This window comes from Microdochium trichocladiopsis (assembly GCF_020744255.1).
Source record: "Microdochium trichocladiopsis strain MPI-CAGE-CH-0230 chromosome Unknown B0I36scaffold_2, whole genome shotgun sequence".
Lineage (NCBI taxonomy): Eukaryota > Fungi > Ascomycota > Sordariomycetes > Xylariales > Microdochiaceae > Microdochium > Microdochium trichocladiopsis.
This window is the reverse complement of record NW_025763545.1, coordinates 2,107,813-2,128,726: the sequence shown is the minus strand read 5'-3', so window position 1 is coordinate 2,128,726 and position 20,914 is coordinate 2,107,813. Positions and strand designations below refer to the sequence as shown.

Sequence of the window (20,914 nt, the reverse complement as noted above, 5' to 3'; positions counted from 1 at the left end):
GTCGCTGCCCACAAACTCTGCAATCGACGTCTCCCGCGACTGCCACAACACTAGTAAGTGAAGCTTGTCAGCCAGACGCAAATAGGAATGTTGGAAGGGAATTCTCTCCGCTGTATCTCCCTCAATATCCAGCACGACAGCACCTCTTGTCCTTCTGCGGCTTCAGGAACAATAATATATACTTCCGTGTCGCGAAGAGGCCGGCCACCCTTGGCCTCGAGATGGTTGCGGGCTCATGGCCTCAAATAAAAAATCCCTGTCACTAACATAAGGAGATCAATTTAAGCTGGTATGACCGAGTGGTTAAGGTGGCAGACTTAAGCTATAGTTGACAACAAAAGTTGACTAGACACTATAAACTCTGCTGGCGAAAGCCGCAGCGGTTCGAACCCGCTTGCCAGCATCTGATTGGCTCTCGCCACCCCTTGAGTGGGTCGTGAGTTCCACTTTTTGCCCTGTTGAGTCTCTGGTTCGATGCCTGGTGGGGGCAGCCTCAACCGCAGGTTTAATAGTCTTTTGCAACCAACTAGGTCGCGCCTGGAAGCTGTTTTGCGGTGTGATGTGACAGCCATGCGAGCCTGTCTGTTCATGCTGGCTGGCTGGCGACGAGGAGCCAGTCCCGGTCGGTTTGGCTGGTACACGGTGTTGTTCTGGCTGGATAAATTGGATCGGCGGTCGCATAGCTGTGCTCGGTTAACTGACTATCAAACATGACATCGACGTCAGGATCGTGGCTGTCCCAATACGTCCTACTGGGCCGGCGGGTCTACTCATCTAGTGGAACCGGCGACACTCCCCCGTTGGCGATGGTCGTCTTGGGTTGCGCGATAAACTCCAAGAATTCGGATTTGAGGCTGGTAGACGAGCCAAGCAGCGCGAAGAGAAGCGCGCCGGATGTTGGAGGGAAAGGAGCCGGTGCGACCTGCTCTCTTCCCGAGCCATTGTGCAGGCTTTGGTTGTGTTGGTGAGTTGATCGTGAGGAGTGTGGACTTGCATTGGAGAGGTAGACTTACGTCTCTGTTACCATCTGTCTCTTCAGAGTGCTGCTCAAGCTTGTAAAGACTGCGGGGCCAAGTGTCGGCGCACACCCGAATCGATTCTGTTCGTGTGGGCAGGTGAGGAGGCGTGATGTGCAGGTGAAAAATGGAAAATCCAACTTGCGTCTGGATCGTGAGAGGCGGCGAGATGTGCCGTCTGTGTTCGCCAGTGGTTGTAGTGTCTTCCATCTTGTCACTGATGGCCAGCCAAGCAGGACTTGTCGAACTTTTGTGACTTTGATGGATCTCACATGAGTTTGAAGGAGAGTAAGCGTGAGTGTACACAGGCGGAGTGGTGGGCAGACACTTATTCTGCCTGCACGCAACCACTTACATACGCTCAAGGTAAGTAGCGTAGACAGGGGTCTCAGCTGCGATACAGAGCCTCAGGGCGTGACTGACTCATCTTTGACCTTGCGCATGTTAGATCCTTCTTCACAGCCAGCCAAATTCATATCATAATACAGGACCACCCAAGAGCTTGTGGAAGGGGTAATTGATGCCGGCTTATGGACAACGAAAATGGATGTGCAACAAATCACTCGGCCATAGCAATGCGGGGACTGTTTACAAAGGATTCCCAGATATCCAATTCTGTATCGTCCAAGCAAGAGGCAAACGAGCAAGCCTCTCGTCGCCCCAACGGCTATGTAGGTCTCTCCTCGGGCGCACACCACACTTAGAGGACTTTCTCAATGCAAAGACGCGACTGGGATTTGAAGATGGACCATACATAGAAATGGTTCTTCACGACCTTGATGCTTCAATTCGTGGTTCTCGCTCATTCCTTTGTGTTCTGGTTTCGTCATCCGCACGTGATGAACCACTTGCAAGTGGCGTCAAACATCACACAATCGCTTACGTCAGTTGCAATCGAGTGATAGGAGAACAGCAGCATCCGAATTAAGCACGCAGATCAACACAGACTATGGCTTGTATGTCAGTTCATGTAGCTTCTCACGGGGGTGGCTGTCGGTTGTAGGTGCGCGAGCAGAGTATGGCCACATATCTGTGGTACATCATTATGATACGGGATCTCGCAATGTCAAGATGCCCGCCTTAATGAGGAAAGCGACCTTGGGTCCTAATTCAGTTTACTACTGCAGTCGCAAGACTGGGAGGAAGTCAAAAAACTAACAGTTTGGTGGGGAGGAGAGTGGTGTTCAAAAAGGTCGAGAGGGTCTTCGCAGTCCAGGCAGTGCAAAGACTTGAATTAACGATCCACTCAAGGGCTTCCCTTGTAACTGCTGCTGTCGAAGGCAGTGATCACAAGGCTGCAAGAGCCAACAAGGATACTACTTCACCGCATCATCGATTGATATGTTGTTTGTTGGCATTTGGTGCGCTTCGGCAGGGTTCTTGTATGTGAACGTAAATAATGGGGGTCGCCATCAACCTTCAACCACCAAGACATACTCACGGATACTGTCAAGATCAGTCAAGGACTGTCGGTCATGAAGTCTTCCAGTTTGTAATGTAACTATTGTTTGAGACGCCACTGCAGAAAATCGCTTAACTTAACAGGGTGCTATCTGCGCCGAAGGCGCCCACCACCAGCGCCATCCCGATATTCTTGGTCTACGAACCCCAGCTACACCGTCGCCGCAGATACCTCTGGTACTTCTGATACCAAAGGAACGATCGAGAATGTTAACAGGCACAGAGGGTTCGGGAGGTGCAGGGGCTTAAGTGGCTCTAGCAGTATGCAGGCAATAGTTTAGATACGGCCAAATAGTCTTCGATTAGAGAATGTCCGAGCGAGAGCCACCGGTTCATTCCTCTGCAGAGATTCATACGCTGACGATCTCGAAAACACTAAAGGCAAATACATGCTATGAAGACAAAAGCTTATACGACCCTTGCTCCAAAGTGACTGAATTAAGTATATACAATTAGAATATACAAGATTGGCAGCACAGAACACTGCGATCAAGCAGTTGAGGGACTGTGAGCGATTCTTCAGCTGGGGCTACGAGCTCCTCCCGCAACCTCCATCGACTCCCAAAGAACGAACGAACCCCTTTCGGTATATGACTGTTGCAGGGATAGATACATCAAAATCATGAACATGTACACCTATCACCCACGCCCTCTAATTTGTCGTCCATATGATTGATTATCGATAATGCCCCGTATGTGATGGAAGATGACGCCGCGCTTGAATTAAACAGAGAAGAAGGACGGTTGGCAGCGCCTCCTAAGAGAACTGCGTGCGCTCCTTCTCCTTGAGACCGCCGATCTGGTTCATGTCGATCGAGTAGAACCCGCCGGCGTTCTCCTTCTGGTAGGCGGGGAGCTGCTCCTCCTTATAGGGCTCGAGGCCGATGCTGGTCTCGCCGACGCGGACGACGACGACACGGCCGTTCTGCTGGCGGCCCTGGTCGTCGTGCTCGTCGGGGAAGGTGATGTGGATCTCGGGGACGTTGCTGGGCGAGTGAGGGGGGGAGCTGGGGTCGGAGAGCATGGGGCGGCCGTTGTTGAGGACAAGGATGCTGGAGCGGCCGTCCGCGGTGTGGATATTGAGGCGGTTGATGTTGCGGCCCTGCTGATGGTCGAGGTCCTGGTACTTGGGGAGACCGTCCTCGACATTCATCTGGCGCTGGAGCTTGATGCGGCGCAACATGATGAGGCTGGACGCGAGGCAGAGGGAAAAGAAGACGATGGCAAGGAAGCCGATCATCAGGTTGAGGGTCGAGTCCGACTCGCCGAAGCTGAGGTCGCGGCGGCCGAGCATGCTGCTGAAGGTCGACATGGTGTGTGGTGGAGGCTTTGAGACAAGACCGGGCAACTTTGAGCCGTACTTTGGGTGGATTAAGTGATGCGGAGAGGGTCCCAAGGGATGGGTATTAACCGGGTCGGAAACTGCGGAAGAGACATCAGGCAGGCAGTTAGCAAAAGCGGTCCTGGAGGGATAAGTCAAAGGGAATAGCCGGAGGAGTGAGACATACGGTATCCTTGGCTCTTCGGCAGGAGACTGGCCGGATGTCGTTATTGTGTCGAGATGTCGTCAAAAAGAGAGTGAACGTGCGTGTGCCACGAGGGACTGGAACGGGGCCAACTAAGAGAGTGAAGCTGACAACCACGGAGAAGCAGATAAAGAATGACTGTATGGCAAGAGACAAGCTCTGCAGACCAAGAACGAGGGCGACGACGATCGGGACGACAACGAGGGCGACGATGAGAGACCGTAAGGAAGGGAAGGAGGAGAGAGGAGGCGACGGCGGCGGCGGGCCCTAGTAAGGTGATCAAAAGGGGAGACCAGCAGCTCTGCGCCCGGGTCAGCGCTTACAGGGCAGTGCACAGTCCCTGGCGGATTGGACCAGGGCGGTTCGCAGCGCCGTCCTAGGCTCTGGGCAGGACCCTCCTCGCGCCGCGCTAGCGCAGGGGTCCCCAGACAGGCACCGCTCTCTGATTCGCCGCCGCCTGGCCACACCCTCTCGAGCCTGCAGTCGTGGGGGGAGTCGCGTCCTTTATCGTCGGAACGCCTGTTCTCCCCTTCTCATCACCAGCAGCACAGACTCTGGACCAGGGCCGACGCCAGAACAGCTCGACAAGAAGCCAAGGCCAGACAGCGAGCAGCCTCGATTGAACCAGGCGGCCAGTCTCGAAACGGGCGATACCAAGTTGTGACACTGACGACTCTCCAACTCCCTAGCTATTACTGGCCACGATACCCTCGCAAACAAGGGCCCGCTCCGCATGCGCCGTTGGGCCATTTCATCTGCCCCTGGCCAGCCATCCTGGCCTCCTCACGCACGCCACTGCTCCTCCTGCGCCAACGTCCATGGCGTGCCACTCGCTGCATGAGGATGTTTCCGTGTGTGCTCACTTGGTCACACGACGGGTGTTGTCTCCGCAGCCACTGGTCACAGGCGCGCGCGTCTGCGCGATACGTTCGTGGACATGCTTGCTTTTCCAAAAACGCTCGCCTTCGCGTGCTGGGGCCGCGATTGTCGCTGCTGTCGCATTTGTGAGACCTCGCTGCAAACTCGATGGCCTTGTGAGGTCAGCAACGGCAACCCTGCCACCAATGCGTACCTGGTTCTTTGAAGTTGCCTCAGGTAGCCCCGGCATACTCCGGTCTTCTGAGGCCTGGACTCGGCGGCCGTCCGTGCCACACGGCCCCGGTCTTGCCTATTTCGGTGTGCCCACCTTGTGCTCTGCCCATGATCGGAGTGAGGCTGCGAGATCGTGGAGGGCATGCATGATGAGGCAGACCTTGGCAGGCAAGTGCCGACGCTGTCAAGAGTTGAATTCGCTGGCGTCGTTGGATTGGCACGATAGCTTGCAGACATGCAGCTCGGTAAGCGTGAATCTCGGTTGAGCTGCGAACCGATAGCCGAAAGCGAAGCGTGCACACAAAAGTGGTGTGAATCACCTCGACCAAAAAAGAGCCACGTCTGTGGAATGGTGGTACGCCGCCAACATATGTGCAAGGAGCAACAATTGCGTGAAAGTGGCAGTTTCTGCTGCGGCCGGGCATTTGGCAAAAATGAAAGAAAATGCCAAAAAGGATGGCTCCCCCGGACAGGCTTGAACTGTCAACCTCCTGATCGCTCCGATGCTTCACTCAACTGAGGTGAGAACCGATAACAGTCAGACGCGCTAGCCAATTGCGCCACGGAGGATGAAACCGTTTAATGTTTGATGATCTGAGCACTTCTTATCGGCATTTGTATCCCAAATATCGCTAAATGGTAAGCCAAGTCGTCTGGCCTACCTCCCTCGCCTTACTGTAGGTAGAATCCTTCAGCATGGCAGTATGTTGTGAGATATTGCCCGATGACCTTCCAAAGCCCTTTGGTAGTTTGGTACCATTCAACTTAGAGTGATCGAGTGTGGCAGCAGTCAACGCGAATGTCGATTCCCCATGGCATGTGTCGGTACTGGTTCCAAGTAGAGTCAACCTTTAAACTTGGCTAGCTGAGTGAAGTCGTCCGTAAGTCACCCACAAGAAGTGATGGTACATTCCGTGGCTGCTGCAAGGAGCAACTGACCTTGACAGGAGCGCGGTCTCCATAACCAATATGCAGCGCCCGTGGTCTGCTGGTTTGTGCTGGTGAGACATGGCGGAAGCTAGAGCCGCCCAAAAATAATGATACGACGGCAGCCGCACCCCACAGGGACCCTTTGAGTCTCGGTTAGAATTGACGAGAAGACTCGGTCAGGCGGCATCAGCAGCAAGCACATAATGCATCGTCCCAGATACTGCTTGCTTCGTTGCTGGTTTGACAAGAAGGCTCGGACGACTGTTACGGCCGTCGACGGCGTTCGCTTTCCGAAGCAATGCAGGGTCTGACTGTGTCTGTGGTGTCACGCGACAAGAGCAGCAGACGATCTGCCATCCCGCCCAACCCGAAACATGTCGAACGTTGTTGTGCGACAGCTTTGGTTGCTCACATTTGCAGGATCCCGCGAGAATACTGAGGATTGCTTGGATTAAATAGAAAACAAAACCACAAAGGACGAGGCATAACAAAGACTGGGGGGAGTCCCGACTCTTATCTCTATCGCCACTGTGCCGTTGAGTTGTTTCCCTGTTGTGTTGTTGCTTGGTAGAGTCGTCATAAGTCATTGGCTTCAAGAGAAGCCCAGAGCTTCTTTACTCAACCGACTCGAAGAGGATATAGACACCAGGCAGAACGGGCATTGAAAGTCCAACCAAGCGCGCTAAACTCTTGTCTTCGTGGAAACATAGGGCATGGCCACCGAGACGTCCCATCTCAGTACCAGACCGCTACACGACGCACCCCATCACGTTCTTCAAGTGTCATGGCCGCAAAATGGCCTCCTCCGAAGTCCATACATGGCAACTGAATTGCCTTCTTTTTCCGCAGGCAGGATTTGGTTTTTCCGCCCACCGGACTACCCACTTGCCTGCCTACCCAGGTATTCTGAATCAAACCGCCAGCTAGCCGCTCACTAGCTTCAGAGTGCTCCCTTGTGTCCCTGACAGAGGATCCCTTGGCCCAGCTGGTGTCCCCTCAATTCCCGTCGAGGCTAGCGACGCTTCCCGGGCGGTCCACTTTGGCCCGATTAGGTCGTCCCGGGAGCCTCATGGATCTCTCGCGAACTGAAGGGAGCAGCATCAGAGACAAAGGCTGCGTGCTGCAATGGCAACCAACCCTGCCGCCCCATATTGGGCCAGGCAGTCGTACAAAACCATCCTGCCGTCCCTCCAGCAGTGATCATCGCGTTTGTCCACCCCTTCTCTCTCTCTTGTCCCTCCCCTTCACGCATGCCCTTCTGGTGCGACCTCTCAAGTGGTATCCTGCGGTAAACGACATCCCAGTCTGACCGACCTACTGCCGAGCACATACCGCCCTTGACCTCTGCACATACGACCTGCCAGCACATACAAAAAGTTGCTAATCTCTACCCTGAAAGCTTTAATCATCATCTGTCCTGTTCTTGCCCACAAGGTACACAAACACCAGACGACCCCAGCATTTTGGTACATACATCCATACAGAGTTGCGTGCGAGGAGATATCACCCACATAAGCAGCACATGTACACACGCCAACCAGGAAGAGATCTATCGTTATCAGCGCGTAAATATCGCAACAGCTGTGCTTTGGAACCAGGCAAGTTATCACAGCAGGGCAAATGCATGAATTGCCGGGTTCTCACGAGGCTGACCACGGCGTGATTGCCGCTATAGTGGTCCATCTTGCAATTCACAACAACAAATCGAATATCAACGACACGTCATTGACTTCAAGCACGCAACCTCCGCGGGCCTTGAGTCGTAGAAACGTCTTCCTCACTGACCCGAGCCGCCAATCGCCCTTGCGAGAAGCCACCTCAATTGACGAGTGGTGTACCCTGCATATTGCTGCGAAAATTGCTGGGAAACGTGCTGTGAGGCTTACTACTGACCTTCGGGGGGTAAGTGACGGCTCCCAGTTGGAACCAAGGACCGATCTGCCAGAATGTGCCTCGCTCCTGGCACATACCGCTGACCGCCTCACAGACTGACCGGGATCTCCTTGGCCACCCCAGATTCTTGAATGGGACATTGGTGTGTATAATTGAGCGCCTCGACTCTTATCCCTACGCTTCATTTGCAAGCTCGCTCCGCGGCTTCCCTGTGCACGGCGAGCCACCAGGTTCGACAGGTAAGTCACCCTTATCAGTTGTCACCTCCGCAAGTCTTTGCAAGCCAAGCCCCTCGCATCTGCGCATGCCGTCACACTGCAATGTCCATTTCTGCTTTGCCACTATCGTCAGCCCAGCGGCAGACGAGCTCCAAGCTGCTGGGGCGTTGATTACCCCACTCACTCCGCCCGCCATGCCATGGGCATTGCGTGCCAGGGGAGGGAGGGCGCCGAGGAGCAGCGCACGGCCAAGCCCCGGATCTGGGCCCGCTGGTGGCCCTCAACCAGCTACTGCACCCGACCTGGGCCGCCCAGCACGCTCTGCCCTGTCTTGACCAGCCCTCCTGCCGGTCATCAGCCCTGCCGCACGCATCGTGCGTGCTTCTTCAGCTTGGCAGATGCGGCGGCCGGGCAAAGCCCTCCTCCCAGGAAGTGTGCGCCGGTGCCTTCTCACCGCTCTGCCAGCCATGCTCTTGTTCTTTCAATGCTTGAGCCAGGATCATCCATCTCTTGGATACTTTGATGTTTTGCACGCTCGAGATCCGCCACGGCTGGGAGCTAACAGCGCCTAAACGCTTAGCACTCCTCGAAACCACCACCCCAGACGCACACAAGCGCGGCTGTCTCGCCGGTCCACCACTGCGACCTGGGCTGATACCTGGCGCACCGCCAACCTGACCACCAATAATCTGGCCCCTGTTGCATCCAAGTCCCGACCCCGGCCGCCAGAGTGACGTTGCTGCTCGGCGGGCTCGTCGTCAACATTAACGCACAACCGTCCACCAGCCTGCCCTGTGGCCCCATCTCTCGTCGCCTGGGCGGTTTTTGGCATCCGGCTTCACGACTGTGTGAACTGCCGCATTTATTCGAGTGCGGAACCTCTGGCACTTGCTCAGCCGATCCACGCCGTTGTCATCCAGCAGCCGAGAAACCGTGGTGAGTCCTGCGTCAACCGCCCCAACCCAGCTCCTGGCACCACGCGGCAGATCCATGGCCGTCTGCCCGCACGAAGACCGCGTGTTTTCAGCACAGCCGGCCAATTGAAACAGCAAAAAAAAAAGTGGTCGGCGGTCTCTCAATATTTGCTTTTTGTCCTGCGAGTCTCTGGCTCCAAGCGCTGACACAACCTCTGCTGGTGGGTGCTGGCAGGCGTCGATAGGTGCCCCTCCCGCCTTATCTCAACGCCTTGGCATTTTTGCTTGCTCCTGGCCCGGGGCCACCACCCAGCCTAAGCCGAAACCTTAGACCCCAGAAGTCCCTGCTCAAATTCCTGCTGCTCAACCTTGGTGATCCAACATTGCGACCTGCCAACCACATACCTAAACGTCAGCCGTCCACTCCCTCACCTGGGGCTCCTCAACGGCGGACTCGTAGCGCCATTCGCTTTTGATTATTTGCGCATCCACCGCTGCGCAAAAGCCTGGCCACTCGTCCGCACAAACCGCCAAGCCTGCTTCCATTCTTGCTCGCCGTGTGCTACACTCGCTCGCCCCAGCTTGTCTCCGCTGGCCGCACAGTCGTAGCCCAGCACGCCGTACCGATCTCGCAAACGCTACACCACGCATCCCTACGACCCCAACTCCCGCGTCCATTTTGCTCGGCAACGGCGCTCAACTCCTCGAGGGCCGCCTTTGGACCTTCCATCAAGTGCCCAACAGTGTCTGCCAGCCATCCATCGTCCCACTGTGCTTGGCTCAAGCCCACGGCCCTGCCTGCACACAACAAATATTGGCTGACGGTTGCTGGGACGTCTGTACGCATACAGACCGTTTGCTTGACTGGTCAGTGACAAGCAGTCCTTGTGCTCTACTTCGCCGCCGTCCATCCACCAAACTCTCAAACTGGCCGCTTCAAGCACCAATCATTACCTACAACGCTTCCACTTGATCCTCTAGACCTTCACGTCGCAAGACTCCAGCAGCGCTGACCTATCAACCCTCACAGCTTCCGTATCCATTACTGTTTTGTCCCCTCACACAACCACCGTACATATCGATCGACTCCCATAAAGTGCTCTATTCCTCGACAATTATCTTGCCTGAGCCATACACAACCCGGCGTTTCGCATCCACGCAATGCCTTCTAATACCAACGGCGACAGGCCGTCCCAACCGATTGGCTCCTCGCGATGGCAATCAAATGGTATTTGGGGAAGTGGCTATAGCAACGGTGTGATTGGAGGCTCGCTCACTGCTGCCCGGGACAGCAATTCAAGAGGTGTGCTTGCAGATACTATGCCTAGAGCCACGTCTTTTTTGAACAACGTCACTGACTTGCAACTAGGTTCCGACGAGGCGTCCCCAAGTGCCCCTTCTGGTAGTGCGCAGTTGAACCCGCAGTCAGAGGCTGTGGGCTGGGGAAGCAGGACTCAGATCTGGAGCCAGCCGGGACCTCCGTCTCAGGGCCAGTCCACCTCGGGAACCACCTCGCCATCTGTGGCTCGCGACAACAAGCACGACGCTCCATTCTTCCCAAGAACCGCTGCTGTCGGACAGAATGGAAACAGCTTGGGCCATCGCACTGGTATGCGAGGGTCTCGTGACCTCTCTTCTGCTTTCGGATCCTCTGCAGATGACACACGCAGCGCCGCGTTGTATGGCCCTTCAAACAGCTCACCATTCTACCGGCGGAACTCGGGCGATGCTTCCTTCCCTACTCTCGGTTCGACAAGGCAGGGCAATCTCGCGTCGCGGTCGACAGATGCTGACGTGCAACTGGCCACCGCGTCCTACAATGACAATGGATCATATCCTTTCACTTCCAACAACTCGCGATCCGCTATTCCCTCGGGCCTCCAGCCTGCTGCCCGCTCCATGGGCGGCGGTTTTCGGTCTGATGTAAACGAGAAAGAGCTCAAGGAGACGTTCAACCGGGCGCTCACTCTGGAGGACAGCTCAAACACGTCCAGTCTAGCTAATGGCGTCAGCCAGCCGTTTCAGTTCAACCCCGGCTCACAGCCATGGCAGAACGATCCGCAAAATGGACAGCGCGATACCTTTGGTGATTTCGGGGGATCCTATTTCCCATCGCAGCGAGGCTCCAGCGGCCGTGGCTCGGCCTCTGGCAGCCCGTTTGCGCCTCACATGAATAGCCCTAGACATTTCAACGGGCCGGCCTCGTCGCGCCAAGACTCCTGGAACAGGTCCAACTCGAGAGTCCCTCAGGATTTCGAACGACCCCAGCTTGGCGGGCAGTATCCTCCGCAATCTGCCTACTACCCCTCCCCGTACTATCCCCAGCAATACGGCAACCCTTTTGATCCTTACATGGCCAACCCGAATTATCGAGCCCAGTTGGCTTCGTCTGGATACCACGTACCCGTTGCGCCATATCTGAGCGGTGTTCCGCCGCCATTTCGTCCTAGCCGGGATATGGACTCGGGCAGAGGCGTGCGCAGTCTCTTGCTCGAAGAGTTCCGTGGAGCTGGCAAGCCAAACAAGCGCTACGAACTCAAGGTTTGTTCCCCTTCACACCCTTTTGATTCCTCGCCCAGAGCTGACTGTATTGTAGGATATCCAAGGCTACGTTGTCGAGTTCAGTGGCGATCAGCATGGTTCTCGCTTCATTCAGGAAAAGTTGCAGACCGCCAACAGTGACGAAAAGGAAATGGTCTTCAAGGAGATTGAGCCCAATGCTCTGCAGCTCATGAAGGACGTTTTCGGCAACTATGTTATCCAGAAATTCTTCGAGCATGGCAACCAGGTACAGAAGAAGATTTTGGCCAGTCAGATGAAGGGCAAGGTTCCGGAGCTGTCGACTCAGATGTACGCTTGCAGAGTTGTTCAGAAGGTCAGTGCGGTTGTTTTTCTCCCCTGCGAGTATTGGTCAACCTTGCTAACCGAGCTGGGCAGGCACTTGAACATGTTCTTGTTGAACAGCAGGCTGAGATCGTCGACGAGCTCAAGCCGAAGATCATGCAGGTGATCAAGGACCAGAACGGCAACCATGTTGTGCAGATGGTCATCAAGCTAGTTCCCCGCTTGTGCATTCCTTTCATCCTGGACTCTTTCCGTGGCCAGGTTGACCAGCTCTCAGCGCACAACTACGGGTGCCGCGTTGTCCAGCGCATGCTGGAGTACGGAACAGACGAGGAACGCAAGGAGCTCATGGACGAGCTGCACGCCCATGCGAATGTATTGATCACCGATCAATTTGGCAATTATGTCACCCAACACATTATCGCCCAGGGTAACCCCGAGGATCGAAACAAGATGATCACCCTCGTCATTGACAACTTGGTGGCGCTCTGCAAGCACAAGTTCGCGTCCAATGTCGTAGAGAAGTGCATCGAGCACGGTACCACCGAGGAGCGGCAGACCATCATGAGGCAACTGCTTGCCATTGGTCCTGACGGCACGAGCCTGTTGCAGTCCATGATTCGGGACCAATTTGGCAACTACGTAATTCGTAAGTGTTACAGAAGCTTTCTCCTTTCCAGTGGGCGGATGCTAATGAGCGAAAATGCAGAACGGCTTCTGGAGTGCGTTGATGGACCCGAGCGGGAGTCTTTTATCAAGGAAGTTAGCATCCAGTGCGCGAATCTGAAGAAGAGCGGTAACTGCCGCCCTCTTACTGCGATCGAAAAACTCCTCGAGAATGCTCAGGTGCCTTTTTCTACCGACGAGCCAGCGAAGCCGTCGACCCCTGGTCCACAGGGCGAGGCCAGTACTGCAGCAGAGACACCATCACTCACCACCGAGGAGAACAGTCCTCAGAGTAGCGGACCTCCTAGCACCCGGAGCAGCACCGTCGATGCCTCTGTCCATGGTGCTTTGAAGAATCTTTCCCCAGAAGGCGCACCTCGCGAGCTAGCTGTCCAGGCTGTGGAGCCTTAGCGGAATGGCCGACGTCAGTTCAGCATAATCATGCGCGGACTCGGTAGATTCACGTGATCTCCAAGTCCGCTCAAGACAGTCCTGATTCGAGCGAGGATTGTCTGTACTGGGCACGGCCGTCCATACGGCCGTGACTGTGTCTACAACATCAACTTTATAGTCTTTCGCTTTATTGCTAATGGGTTTTTCTTCTTTCTTCTTCTTGTACCTACTCGAAAACATCTGCTTCTTCTCCTGTACAGCTCAAACTTTTGGACATCGGCATGATCACGATACATGGTTACGACACGGGTCATGGACAGGCAACAAAAGTACCTCATTGCACGGTCAAACCACCGAAACAAAGCGTCATCAGCATTGCTCTTCGCTGCGTCATATATCTGCGGTGCTGGAAAACAGAGGAGGGTGTTCTTTTATTTCAAGCACAAACAAGCACACACACACACACATATATATATATAGTTCAGCGAAGGCGACCTTTTCAACCTCTGTTTGCTTGCTCTGGGGGCACCGAGGCTCTCTCCCCCCGTTGCAGCAGCTTCTAGCGGGCCAGGGGCCGTACATATAAATCCAGAACAATTCACCGCCACAAGTCTAGAAGAATTGCTGCATAATGATGTGTCTCGTTTCCATCCGTGATAAGACATTGATGACAGATGTCGGCTTCTTGGGAGCACTTCACTGGGTAAGGGGAGGCAGAAGACGACATGCAGCTCACACAGGCGACTGGAATTTGTGTAGTTCCCCCCCCCCCAACCCCAACAACGACAGCATTCAAATATGATACTACAAAAGTGTGTGGAGCAGGGACCGGCTGCGTCGTCAAGAACGGAGGACCAGCTCATGCGGCTTCGATCCATTAGTACAAAGTTGCGGGCCTTTTAACAAGGCAGCTGTGGGCTTTCCAGCCATTCATTCACTGCGACAAGAGCTCGTTTTTTGGGCAGCTCTCCTGGCCAGACCAGGATGCACAGACAGACGTTTTACGGTGAAGCAGACAGAAAGCAACGGGTTTCGAACGGTCATATGTACGAAGTATATACAAACTGAACTAGAAACAACGGACAGACACTGAACGACGAGCGAATCTGCAATGGCGGCTGATGCCTGGCCCAAAGCCTACGGGCAGAGCAGAGCTGGAGCTCTTGAACAACCATGCTACATTCGTTTACAAGAGCATGTCACACTTGTAGCGCCAGCAAAGCCTCCCCACCACCACCGCCACCACAGACGCAGCCAACTGCTCAGATGTAGCCGTTACAAGCGCCCGACGAGGCAACGGTGTTGAGATCCCACGGGATGACCCCGGCGTCCAGGGCACCCTTGTACGACCAGCGCCAGTCGTCGGACTGGTACTTCCACGTCCAGAAGGTCCAGCCGAGCGTGAAGCGCTCGTACCCGATGACGGCGGCGCGGAACCACTTCTGGAAGAAGGCCTTGTTGGCGTCGCTGCGGTCCCAGTAGCTCGTGTTCTCGTCCGGGGGCGAGATGCTCCACTCCGTGACGACGGTGGGATCCTCGCCGGGCGAGCTGCGGTCGTTGGTGCACGCGTCGCGGATGTAGTCGTCGTGGGTCTTGGGGACCGAAGGGTCGAACTTGACGTAGCGGTGGTCCTCGAAGATGGTGCTGAAGGCTCCCGAGGGAAGGAACTCCTTGGGGTTGCCGGAGCCCCAGAGGGTGTTCATGAAGCCGACGTGCAGGGCGTCGTTGCGCGGGATGCCCAGCTGCGACTCCTTGGCGCGGATGGCGTTGTAGGCGTCCGGGTAGAACTTGCGGCGGAGAGAGTCGACCTGGTTCTCCCAGCTGAGGGGCTCGTTGACGACGCCGATCGCGCCCACGTTGCGCATGCGGTCGTCGCTGCCCTCGCCTGTGCGGTGGACGACCTCGGTCAGCCACGAGAGGAACTGGGTGGCCCGGCCGTAGTTGTAGTCGTTGTAGAAGCCTGGTGTCGGGGCGTATTGCCCAGTGAAGGCCTCTTGGGCTTTCTGGGCGCCAGGTGCGCCATGGAGCCTGGCACAAGACGAAAGTCAGCATACAGTCACTGCGAGAGATTCCTTTGGAACCCCCCCGGGAACGTGCTGCAAACAAGCGAAGAAGGAGGACTCACTCGAGAAAGATGTAGAAGCCGCGGTCGCTGGCATAGCCACAGATGCGCTTCAGGTGCTCCAGGCCGCCGCGGGGGAAGCGCTCGCTGTTGGGCTCGATGATGGCATCGTACATCCAGTACCCGATGGGGATGCGGACCGTGTTGATGCCCGCGGCGACCATGAGGTCGAACTCGGACTCGGGGATGAAGTCCTGCCAGTGCTGCTGGAACTTCTGGTTGGCCTTGGTCTGGCCGTGGCGGATCACACAGTCAAACTCGGACTTTGAGTCGCCGCAGTCCATCCGGCTGGCGTCTTTCCACTCGGGCTCGGCGAGCCACGGCTCGTACACGAACAAGCTGCCCAGGTTGACGCCGCGGAGGGGCACGCGGCCGGGTGTCCAGCGGCGGTGTTTGCCATTGCGGGCGTTGACGATGGCGGCCTCCTCGAACTCGGTGGCATTGACCTGCTCGGCTGCAGGGACCAGCTCGAGGCCACGAGATGTCATGCGTGCCTTGGGGCTCTCGTCGGGGAGCCAGGCATTGGCCGTGGCCAGAAGGGCTGCAAGGGCCGTGAGTTGACGGAGCATGGCTGGTTCTTTTCTTTTCTTTTTTTGCCAGCCAGAAAAGATAGGCAATGAAAGAAAGTGCAGAGCGGATGAACAAATGATAAAGGAGAGGGATCCTGAAGACTGGATAAGTCAAGATTGGCCTGCCCGCCCTGGGGCAGAGTTGCCTCAGTACCAAAGATGGCCGGCACCCGCCCGTCTTATAACGTAACTTGTTGGAAGGCACCTGCTGGATGAGGCTAGCTGCCCTGCCCTGCCCTCCTATTCGTGTAAGCGAACGATCGCGGCAGATCATCAGTAAGTTACCTAGTTCTCACCCGCCAGTCTCACGAGACTCGCCCCCAATGATGCACACCCAGTATGCACATGCTGCACCACCCCAGGCTCCCTCTGCGGGTTCCGTCTCACCCGCTTCCCCAGAGAGTCGCCATGACCAGCCTCTGTCGGGATATCATGTCACCTATTCGTTGACATTGAGTGGTGCTGTCCAATCAATGGCTGCATGCCCCTGGGCTCAGTCCAGCGTCCTGCAGCTGGCTGGCGCCATCCCGGTAGACTGCCAACAGCCACAAACCTTTTCCTGGACAAGCCTAAGCTAGTGCCCGGACCTATTTCTGGCATCCTACATGTATCTCCGCGGGAGACTCATAGGCGAGTCCATCAAGCAGGCTTCGTGCGGGTGCTTAGCGAGATTATCGAGTATGCAAATCATCAATTGGAAACCAAAGGCCGAGATGCTACCATGCCATGCCCGCTGCAGCTTCCCTGCAACATGATTGCCGAATGTGTGTATATTGCTCGTTCCGGGGACAGGGATCCCCATGCAGCCGGGCTATTTTTAGCTCCACATACAGAACTGTTGCCCACTGACCACATCAATAGTCTGGTTTCTGTCCTCCTTGGTAAGGACATGAACTCTCAAAAGCTTGGTATGAAAAGGAATGTAACGTTGTCTCCCGGGGACTACGGGGCGAGTCAACTTCAAAAGACGCAAAATCAAAGCCGTCCAGCAGCCGGGCCACACCTGCAGCTCTTGCCGCAGCCAATGCTTTTTAGTCAAACAGGACGACCTGGACTGTGATGTCGTCACGGATCTCGCGAGAATTCGGGTACCGAGATGTCAACATGGCACGAGTGAGCTCTTCCCGCGCGCCACCGAGACCGTTGCGCATGAGGTGCACTGCAGCATTGCTGTCCTGCACCACCGTTGCTGGCTCGTCATACCGGACCTCGTACTGGAGGCCCAACAGCGGCGGAGTCTTTGGCAGCCGCGAGACGTCGGGCTTGATGGGCTTCGAGGCACCATCAGCTTGCCACTTGACCCACTGTCCAACGAGATTCACTGCCTCCTGGCTCGACATCTTGTCCCAGAGACCGTCGCTGGCCACAATCACAAAAGTCGGCTGCGACTTGGCAATCTCGGTGGTCGTAATCACTGGTTCCGCAGTCAGGTAAGGGCCAGTCGTGTATCCCTTCTCCTTGGCACCGGACGGCACCGTGGTCGCGTTGTAGTTGTCCCGCAGCTTCTGCTTGAGGGCCATCGGCCACTTCCACATGCCATCGCCAAAGGCCCGAGACACCATGATGCCCCATACCCGACCGCCCTGGATCATGTTGGTCTCGCCAGGGAATTGAGCGTTCAGCCTGGCAACCTCGTCCGTGTTCGATCCAGTCTGGTCCGCTGAGAGCTCGACACACTCCCACTGACCATCAGCTGTCTGGCGGCCTAGGACAGCACGGCTATCACCGGTACATGCCACGCGGAGTTTCCTCGTGACGGGGTCGTACAACGTCAGTAGAGAGCAAGAGCCCGCATAGCTGGGCTCGAGGCGGCTCAGCTTTTCTGGCAGCGAAGCATCGCTTGCCATGGTGGCTTCGGCCGTCTTGACCAGCTTGTCATCGAGCTCTACGAATCCCGATTTGATTGCTGCGTCAATTGCCTCATCACCGGGCTCCGCACCCTTGCCAGCAATACCTTGAAGGCCACGGCGCACATAAGGAACCAGGTGCCTGGTGAGGAGATCGGCCATCTGCCAGCCGACGTGCCCGTCGAACACACCCCACGCCATCCAGCTGTCGGACTGTTTCCCGTCCCGGGCCGCAAAGGGATTCGAGAACTTGCCGTGCACGAACTTGTCTTCGCACAGGGCGTTTGATGCGAGCTGGGCGCCGTCATACCGACGGACCCCGGGGACGCCGGTCTTGCTGAACGAGAAGGCGTGTTCGTTGAGCTGGCGGGTCACGTCGTCGGCGCTTGCGGCCCTGGCGTGGACAATCTTGTCCGAATCGCCCAAGGCGTCGAGATTGGGCACTTGCGTGGTGGCCGACTTGATTGCAGCGGCAGAAGCCTGCAACTTGCTGTTGGCGGGAGGGTTCATGACCCAGTACGCAGCTCCGGCGCCGACGGCGACAGCGACCAGCGGGACGGACCAGCTTGCGAGGTTGGCTTGCTGGCCATTGTTGTTCTGGGAGCTCTGGTGGCGGACGAGAGATCTACGGGTGGTGTTGAGACGCAGAGCGGTCGTCGGGCGACAGATGGGTTGCCGCCATAGCTGTCGTGAAGCCATGCTCGTATAGGAGGATGTGTGTGTGTGTGTGGTATTCCGGGGTGGGAAAAGTGAAGAAAGGGCGCTGTGGAAGGAGGGCGTCCTTGAGGAGATAAGCGGGTGTGCCAGTCTGCTGAGATGAAGGCGGAGCTCACGGAGCGGTCACGAGCATGCAAGCATAAGCAGAAGTAAGAGCAATTGCTGCCAGATCCCGTCTTGAGCAGCTTCAACGAGAGACTGGTGGCTGCCCAGTCTTATGTGGCTCCAAGTCCACACAACAAAGTATCCTGATGTATGTATGGGAGGGGAGGTGCCGCAGTCGTGTGACTGGTTGCCGTATGTGGCCGGCGCGCGCAAAATGCTCCCGACCCAGAGGGCACAGCCACGTTTTGCAGCAGGGACCGGAAATGAAGCCGATGTGATGGGTGCGGGCAGACAGTGATGGCGGCTCACTGATGGATGTGGAAAACCTACTGCATGGGGCAAGGCTTGACCTGCCAGCAGAGAGGGGTCGCGTGGATCGCGCCCTACGCGGCGGGGGCTCTGCGGGAGATTGGACCCTTCAGGTAGCCTAAGCTCCCAGCCACCAGAGATGACCAAGCATGGCCGTCTGCAAGGGTCCTGGAGAATGACGAAGGCGTGGATGAATTGTCTGTACAGTATGGGACCTGATGTGAGAGGCAGAGGAACAGGGCTGGTCTCTGCATCACCTGGGCAGGCTCGGTAGTTCCCAAGCATGGCGTGACGAGTCTCCGCGTTGTGTTGAACGGACGCCAGACTTGTGTGATGTTCTGCAACATGATGTAAATGCGTCCCTATCCCATCCATCCTCCCACTCTTGCCCAGTCGTTAGAAGATTCCACTTGTTGGCGATACGGACTGCCGGTACGCATCGCTCGACGGTGCTCAGAGGCTTCAAGGCGAACTTCAAGAAAAGGCATGTCCCGGCCCGAGCCGCACGATGCGAGCACAGCTGGATCCAGACATTCCCAGCTTGGCAGCCACACAATCGCTTGGCGCAGCTCCTTGCTGGCGCCATGTCAGGGCAGCCACGTGCAACCCCTAGATCTCGAAGTATGCTGTGACTTTCTCAAAGGGGCCCGGGCTACCCACCATCGAAAGCCCGGAACATGACGAAACGTCCTCTGGACAACCCAGAGGCGCCAATTGCTCGTTGCTCGTGGTGTTGCTCAGATGGTCTGGGGACTGGGCCAACCATATCCAGACCTTGGAAAGGTATGAGAGATGGCCGCAATTGGTTGGGAGAGGGAGGGGACTGCTAATTGTGTTAGGTACGTAAAGGAAGTATGTACCCCAACGCGCAAACACAAGCACGATACCCTGATGCAGATCGACTGCTGGCGCTAGCAGGTTCGGGGCTTAGCGGCCGCTGCCGGCTCGACGAGAGCGCGACCAGAAACCCGATGGGCCTCGGCTCCTGCCCAGGTGGAGAGGTGGGGATGCCGCCGCACCTTCTCTCCACACTCTCTCCGCGTTGCTGCTTCCCCGGCTGCCGGATATCGATTTACTACATAGTACATGGGCACCAGACCAGACCCTGGCTCTCACATTTGGCTGACGCTTGACGGCTGCTTCTTGAATGTCCTGCTGTTCCTCCTTCCCTTCTCCCCACTCAACGCTCCTTTCCCAACCATTGGACCTGTTCTGTGGGATTGAATTGCCACAAGTCAACGAAAACCGCAGCCATGGCCGACGTGATCCAAGTCGCGTACTCTGGCCGCATCGCCACCATCACCATTAGCAATGAGAAGAAGCTCAACGCCCTCAACAGCGATGGCTACTACGCCCTCGCAAAAGCCATGAAAGAAATCGCCGAGCGCGACGACATCTATATCACCGTCCTCACCGGCAAGGGCCGCTACTTCTCCGCGTATGTCCTTCCCCGTCACTGCAATGCACTGCTCCTTGGCCTTTCCTTCTCCCGCTTCTCCACGCCTTCTCTCACACGTAGACATATATCCGTATATCCCCGAGTGCAGCGGCAAGGACCTCACTGACAGCAAACCCAAACCCAAAAACAGCGGCGCCGACGTCGGCTCCTTTGGCGGTTCCAATGCTCCCCCGCCCAACGCAGAAGTCTACCGGACCTACCTCTCCGGCTTCGTCTCCAACAACCTCAACATTGCGCGCGCCTTTTACACGCACCCCAAGATCCTCGTCGTCGCCCTCAACGGCCCTGCCGTCGGCCTCTCCGCCGCCCTGACGGGCTTCGCCGACTTTGTCTACGCCGTGCCGAGCACCTTTCTCCTCACCCCGTTCACCTCGCTCGGCCTGGTCGCCGAGGGCGGCGCCTCGCACGCCTTTGTCCAGCGCCTGGGCATCGCCAAGGCCAACGAGGCCCTCATCATGAGCAAGCGGATCCCCTGCGACGAGCTCGTCGCCGTCGGCTACGTCAACAAGGTGTTCCCGCCCGAAAACTTCCTGCGGGATGTGTACAGCGAGATCGACGACCGGCTGGGCAGCCACCTTATCGGCTCAAGCCTCACGGGTATCAAGGCCCTCATCCGCGCGCCCGAGCGCGACATCCTAGACAAGCAGAACGTGCAGGAGGTCTTTGCGGGCTTGGACCGCTTCGTCAAGGGCATCCCGCAAAAGGAGTTTGCGGCCATTGCGTCGGGCAAGAAGAGGCACAAGCTGTAGATAGATTTCTTTTGGGGTCCTGTTCCGCTCGCCATTCCTATCGAGCCGGCTACAAATATTATGAAACTTGCTGCTGTTTGTGTA

General features: G+C 56.4%; 6 protein-coding genes and 2 non-coding genes across 8 annotated transcripts; 4 read left to right on the top strand and 4 right to left on the bottom strand.

Annotated features, from left to right (window-relative positions):
• Positions 1–274: 274 nt before the first annotated feature.
• On the top strand, positions 275–1,347 carry B0I36DRAFT_314697 (uncharacterized protein). Its single transcript, XM_046152799.1, has 2 exons — positions 275–950; positions 1,014–1,347. Exons 1-2 carry the CDS (start codon positions 711–713, stop codon positions 1,290–1,292), a joined length of 519 nt encoding a protein of 172 aa, XP_046016847.1. The 5' UTR covers positions 275–710; the 3' UTR covers positions 1,293–1,347.
• On the top strand, positions 286–403 carry B0I36DRAFT_t44. The gene has a single exon. It is a non-coding gene; the product is annotated as a tRNA-Leu (tRNA).
• Positions 1,348–2,996: 1,649 nt separating the features above from the next.
• On the bottom strand, positions 2,997–3,937 carry B0I36DRAFT_70206 (uncharacterized protein). The gene has a single exon (XM_046163240.1). The coding sequence runs from the start codon at positions 3,787–3,789 to the stop codon at positions 3,235–3,237; it is 555 nt and encodes a 184-aa protein (XP_046016846.1). The 5' UTR covers positions 3,790–3,937; the 3' UTR covers positions 2,997–3,234.
• A 1,618-nt stretch (positions 3,938–5,555) lies between these two features.
• Positions 5,556–5,665, bottom strand: B0I36DRAFT_t29. The gene has a single exon. It is a non-coding gene; the product is annotated as a tRNA-Asn (tRNA).
• Positions 5,666–9,888: 4,223 nt separating this feature from the next.
• B0I36DRAFT_70170 (armadillo-type protein) lies at positions 9,889–13,060 on the top strand. Its single transcript, XM_046163239.1, has 6 exons — positions 9,889–9,917; positions 10,081–10,353; positions 10,420–11,591; positions 11,647–11,925; positions 11,988–12,543; positions 12,604–13,060. The coding sequence occupies exons 2-6, from the start codon at positions 10,212–10,214 to the stop codon at positions 12,969–12,971; spliced, it is 2,517 nt and encodes an 838-aa protein (XP_046016845.1). The 5' UTR covers positions 9,889–9,917; positions 10,081–10,211; the 3' UTR covers positions 12,972–13,060.
• A 901-nt stretch (positions 13,061–13,961) lies between these two features.
• On the bottom strand, positions 13,962–15,776 carry B0I36DRAFT_428295 (glycoside hydrolase superfamily). Its single transcript, XM_046162451.1, has 2 exons — positions 15,079–15,776; positions 13,962–14,981 (listed from the first exon to the last, which is right to left on the bottom strand). The coding sequence occupies exons 1-2, from the start codon at positions 15,642–15,644 to the stop codon at positions 14,216–14,218; spliced, it is 1,332 nt and encodes a 443-aa protein (XP_046016844.1). The 5' UTR covers positions 15,645–15,776; the 3' UTR covers positions 13,962–14,215.
• Positions 15,777–16,675: 899 nt separating this feature from the next.
• On the bottom strand, positions 16,676–18,001 carry B0I36DRAFT_236153 (phosphatase 2C-like domain-containing protein; the record flags this gene model as incomplete). The annotated part of the gene is made up of 2 exons (XM_046149446.1): positions 16,676–16,852; positions 16,901–18,001. 2 exons carry the CDS (start codon positions 17,999–18,001, stop codon positions 16,676–16,678), a joined length of 1,278 nt encoding a protein of 425 aa, XP_046016843.1.
• Positions 18,002–19,875: 1,874 nt separating this feature from the next.
• On the top strand, positions 19,876–20,830 carry B0I36DRAFT_345795 (ClpP/crotonase-like domain-containing protein; the record flags this gene model as incomplete). The annotated part of the gene is made up of 2 exons (XM_046156392.1): positions 19,876–20,060; positions 20,170–20,830. 2 exons carry the CDS (start codon positions 19,876–19,878, stop codon positions 20,828–20,830), a joined length of 846 nt encoding a protein of 281 aa, XP_046016842.1.
• Between the last annotated feature and the right edge of the window lie 84 nt (positions 20,831–20,914).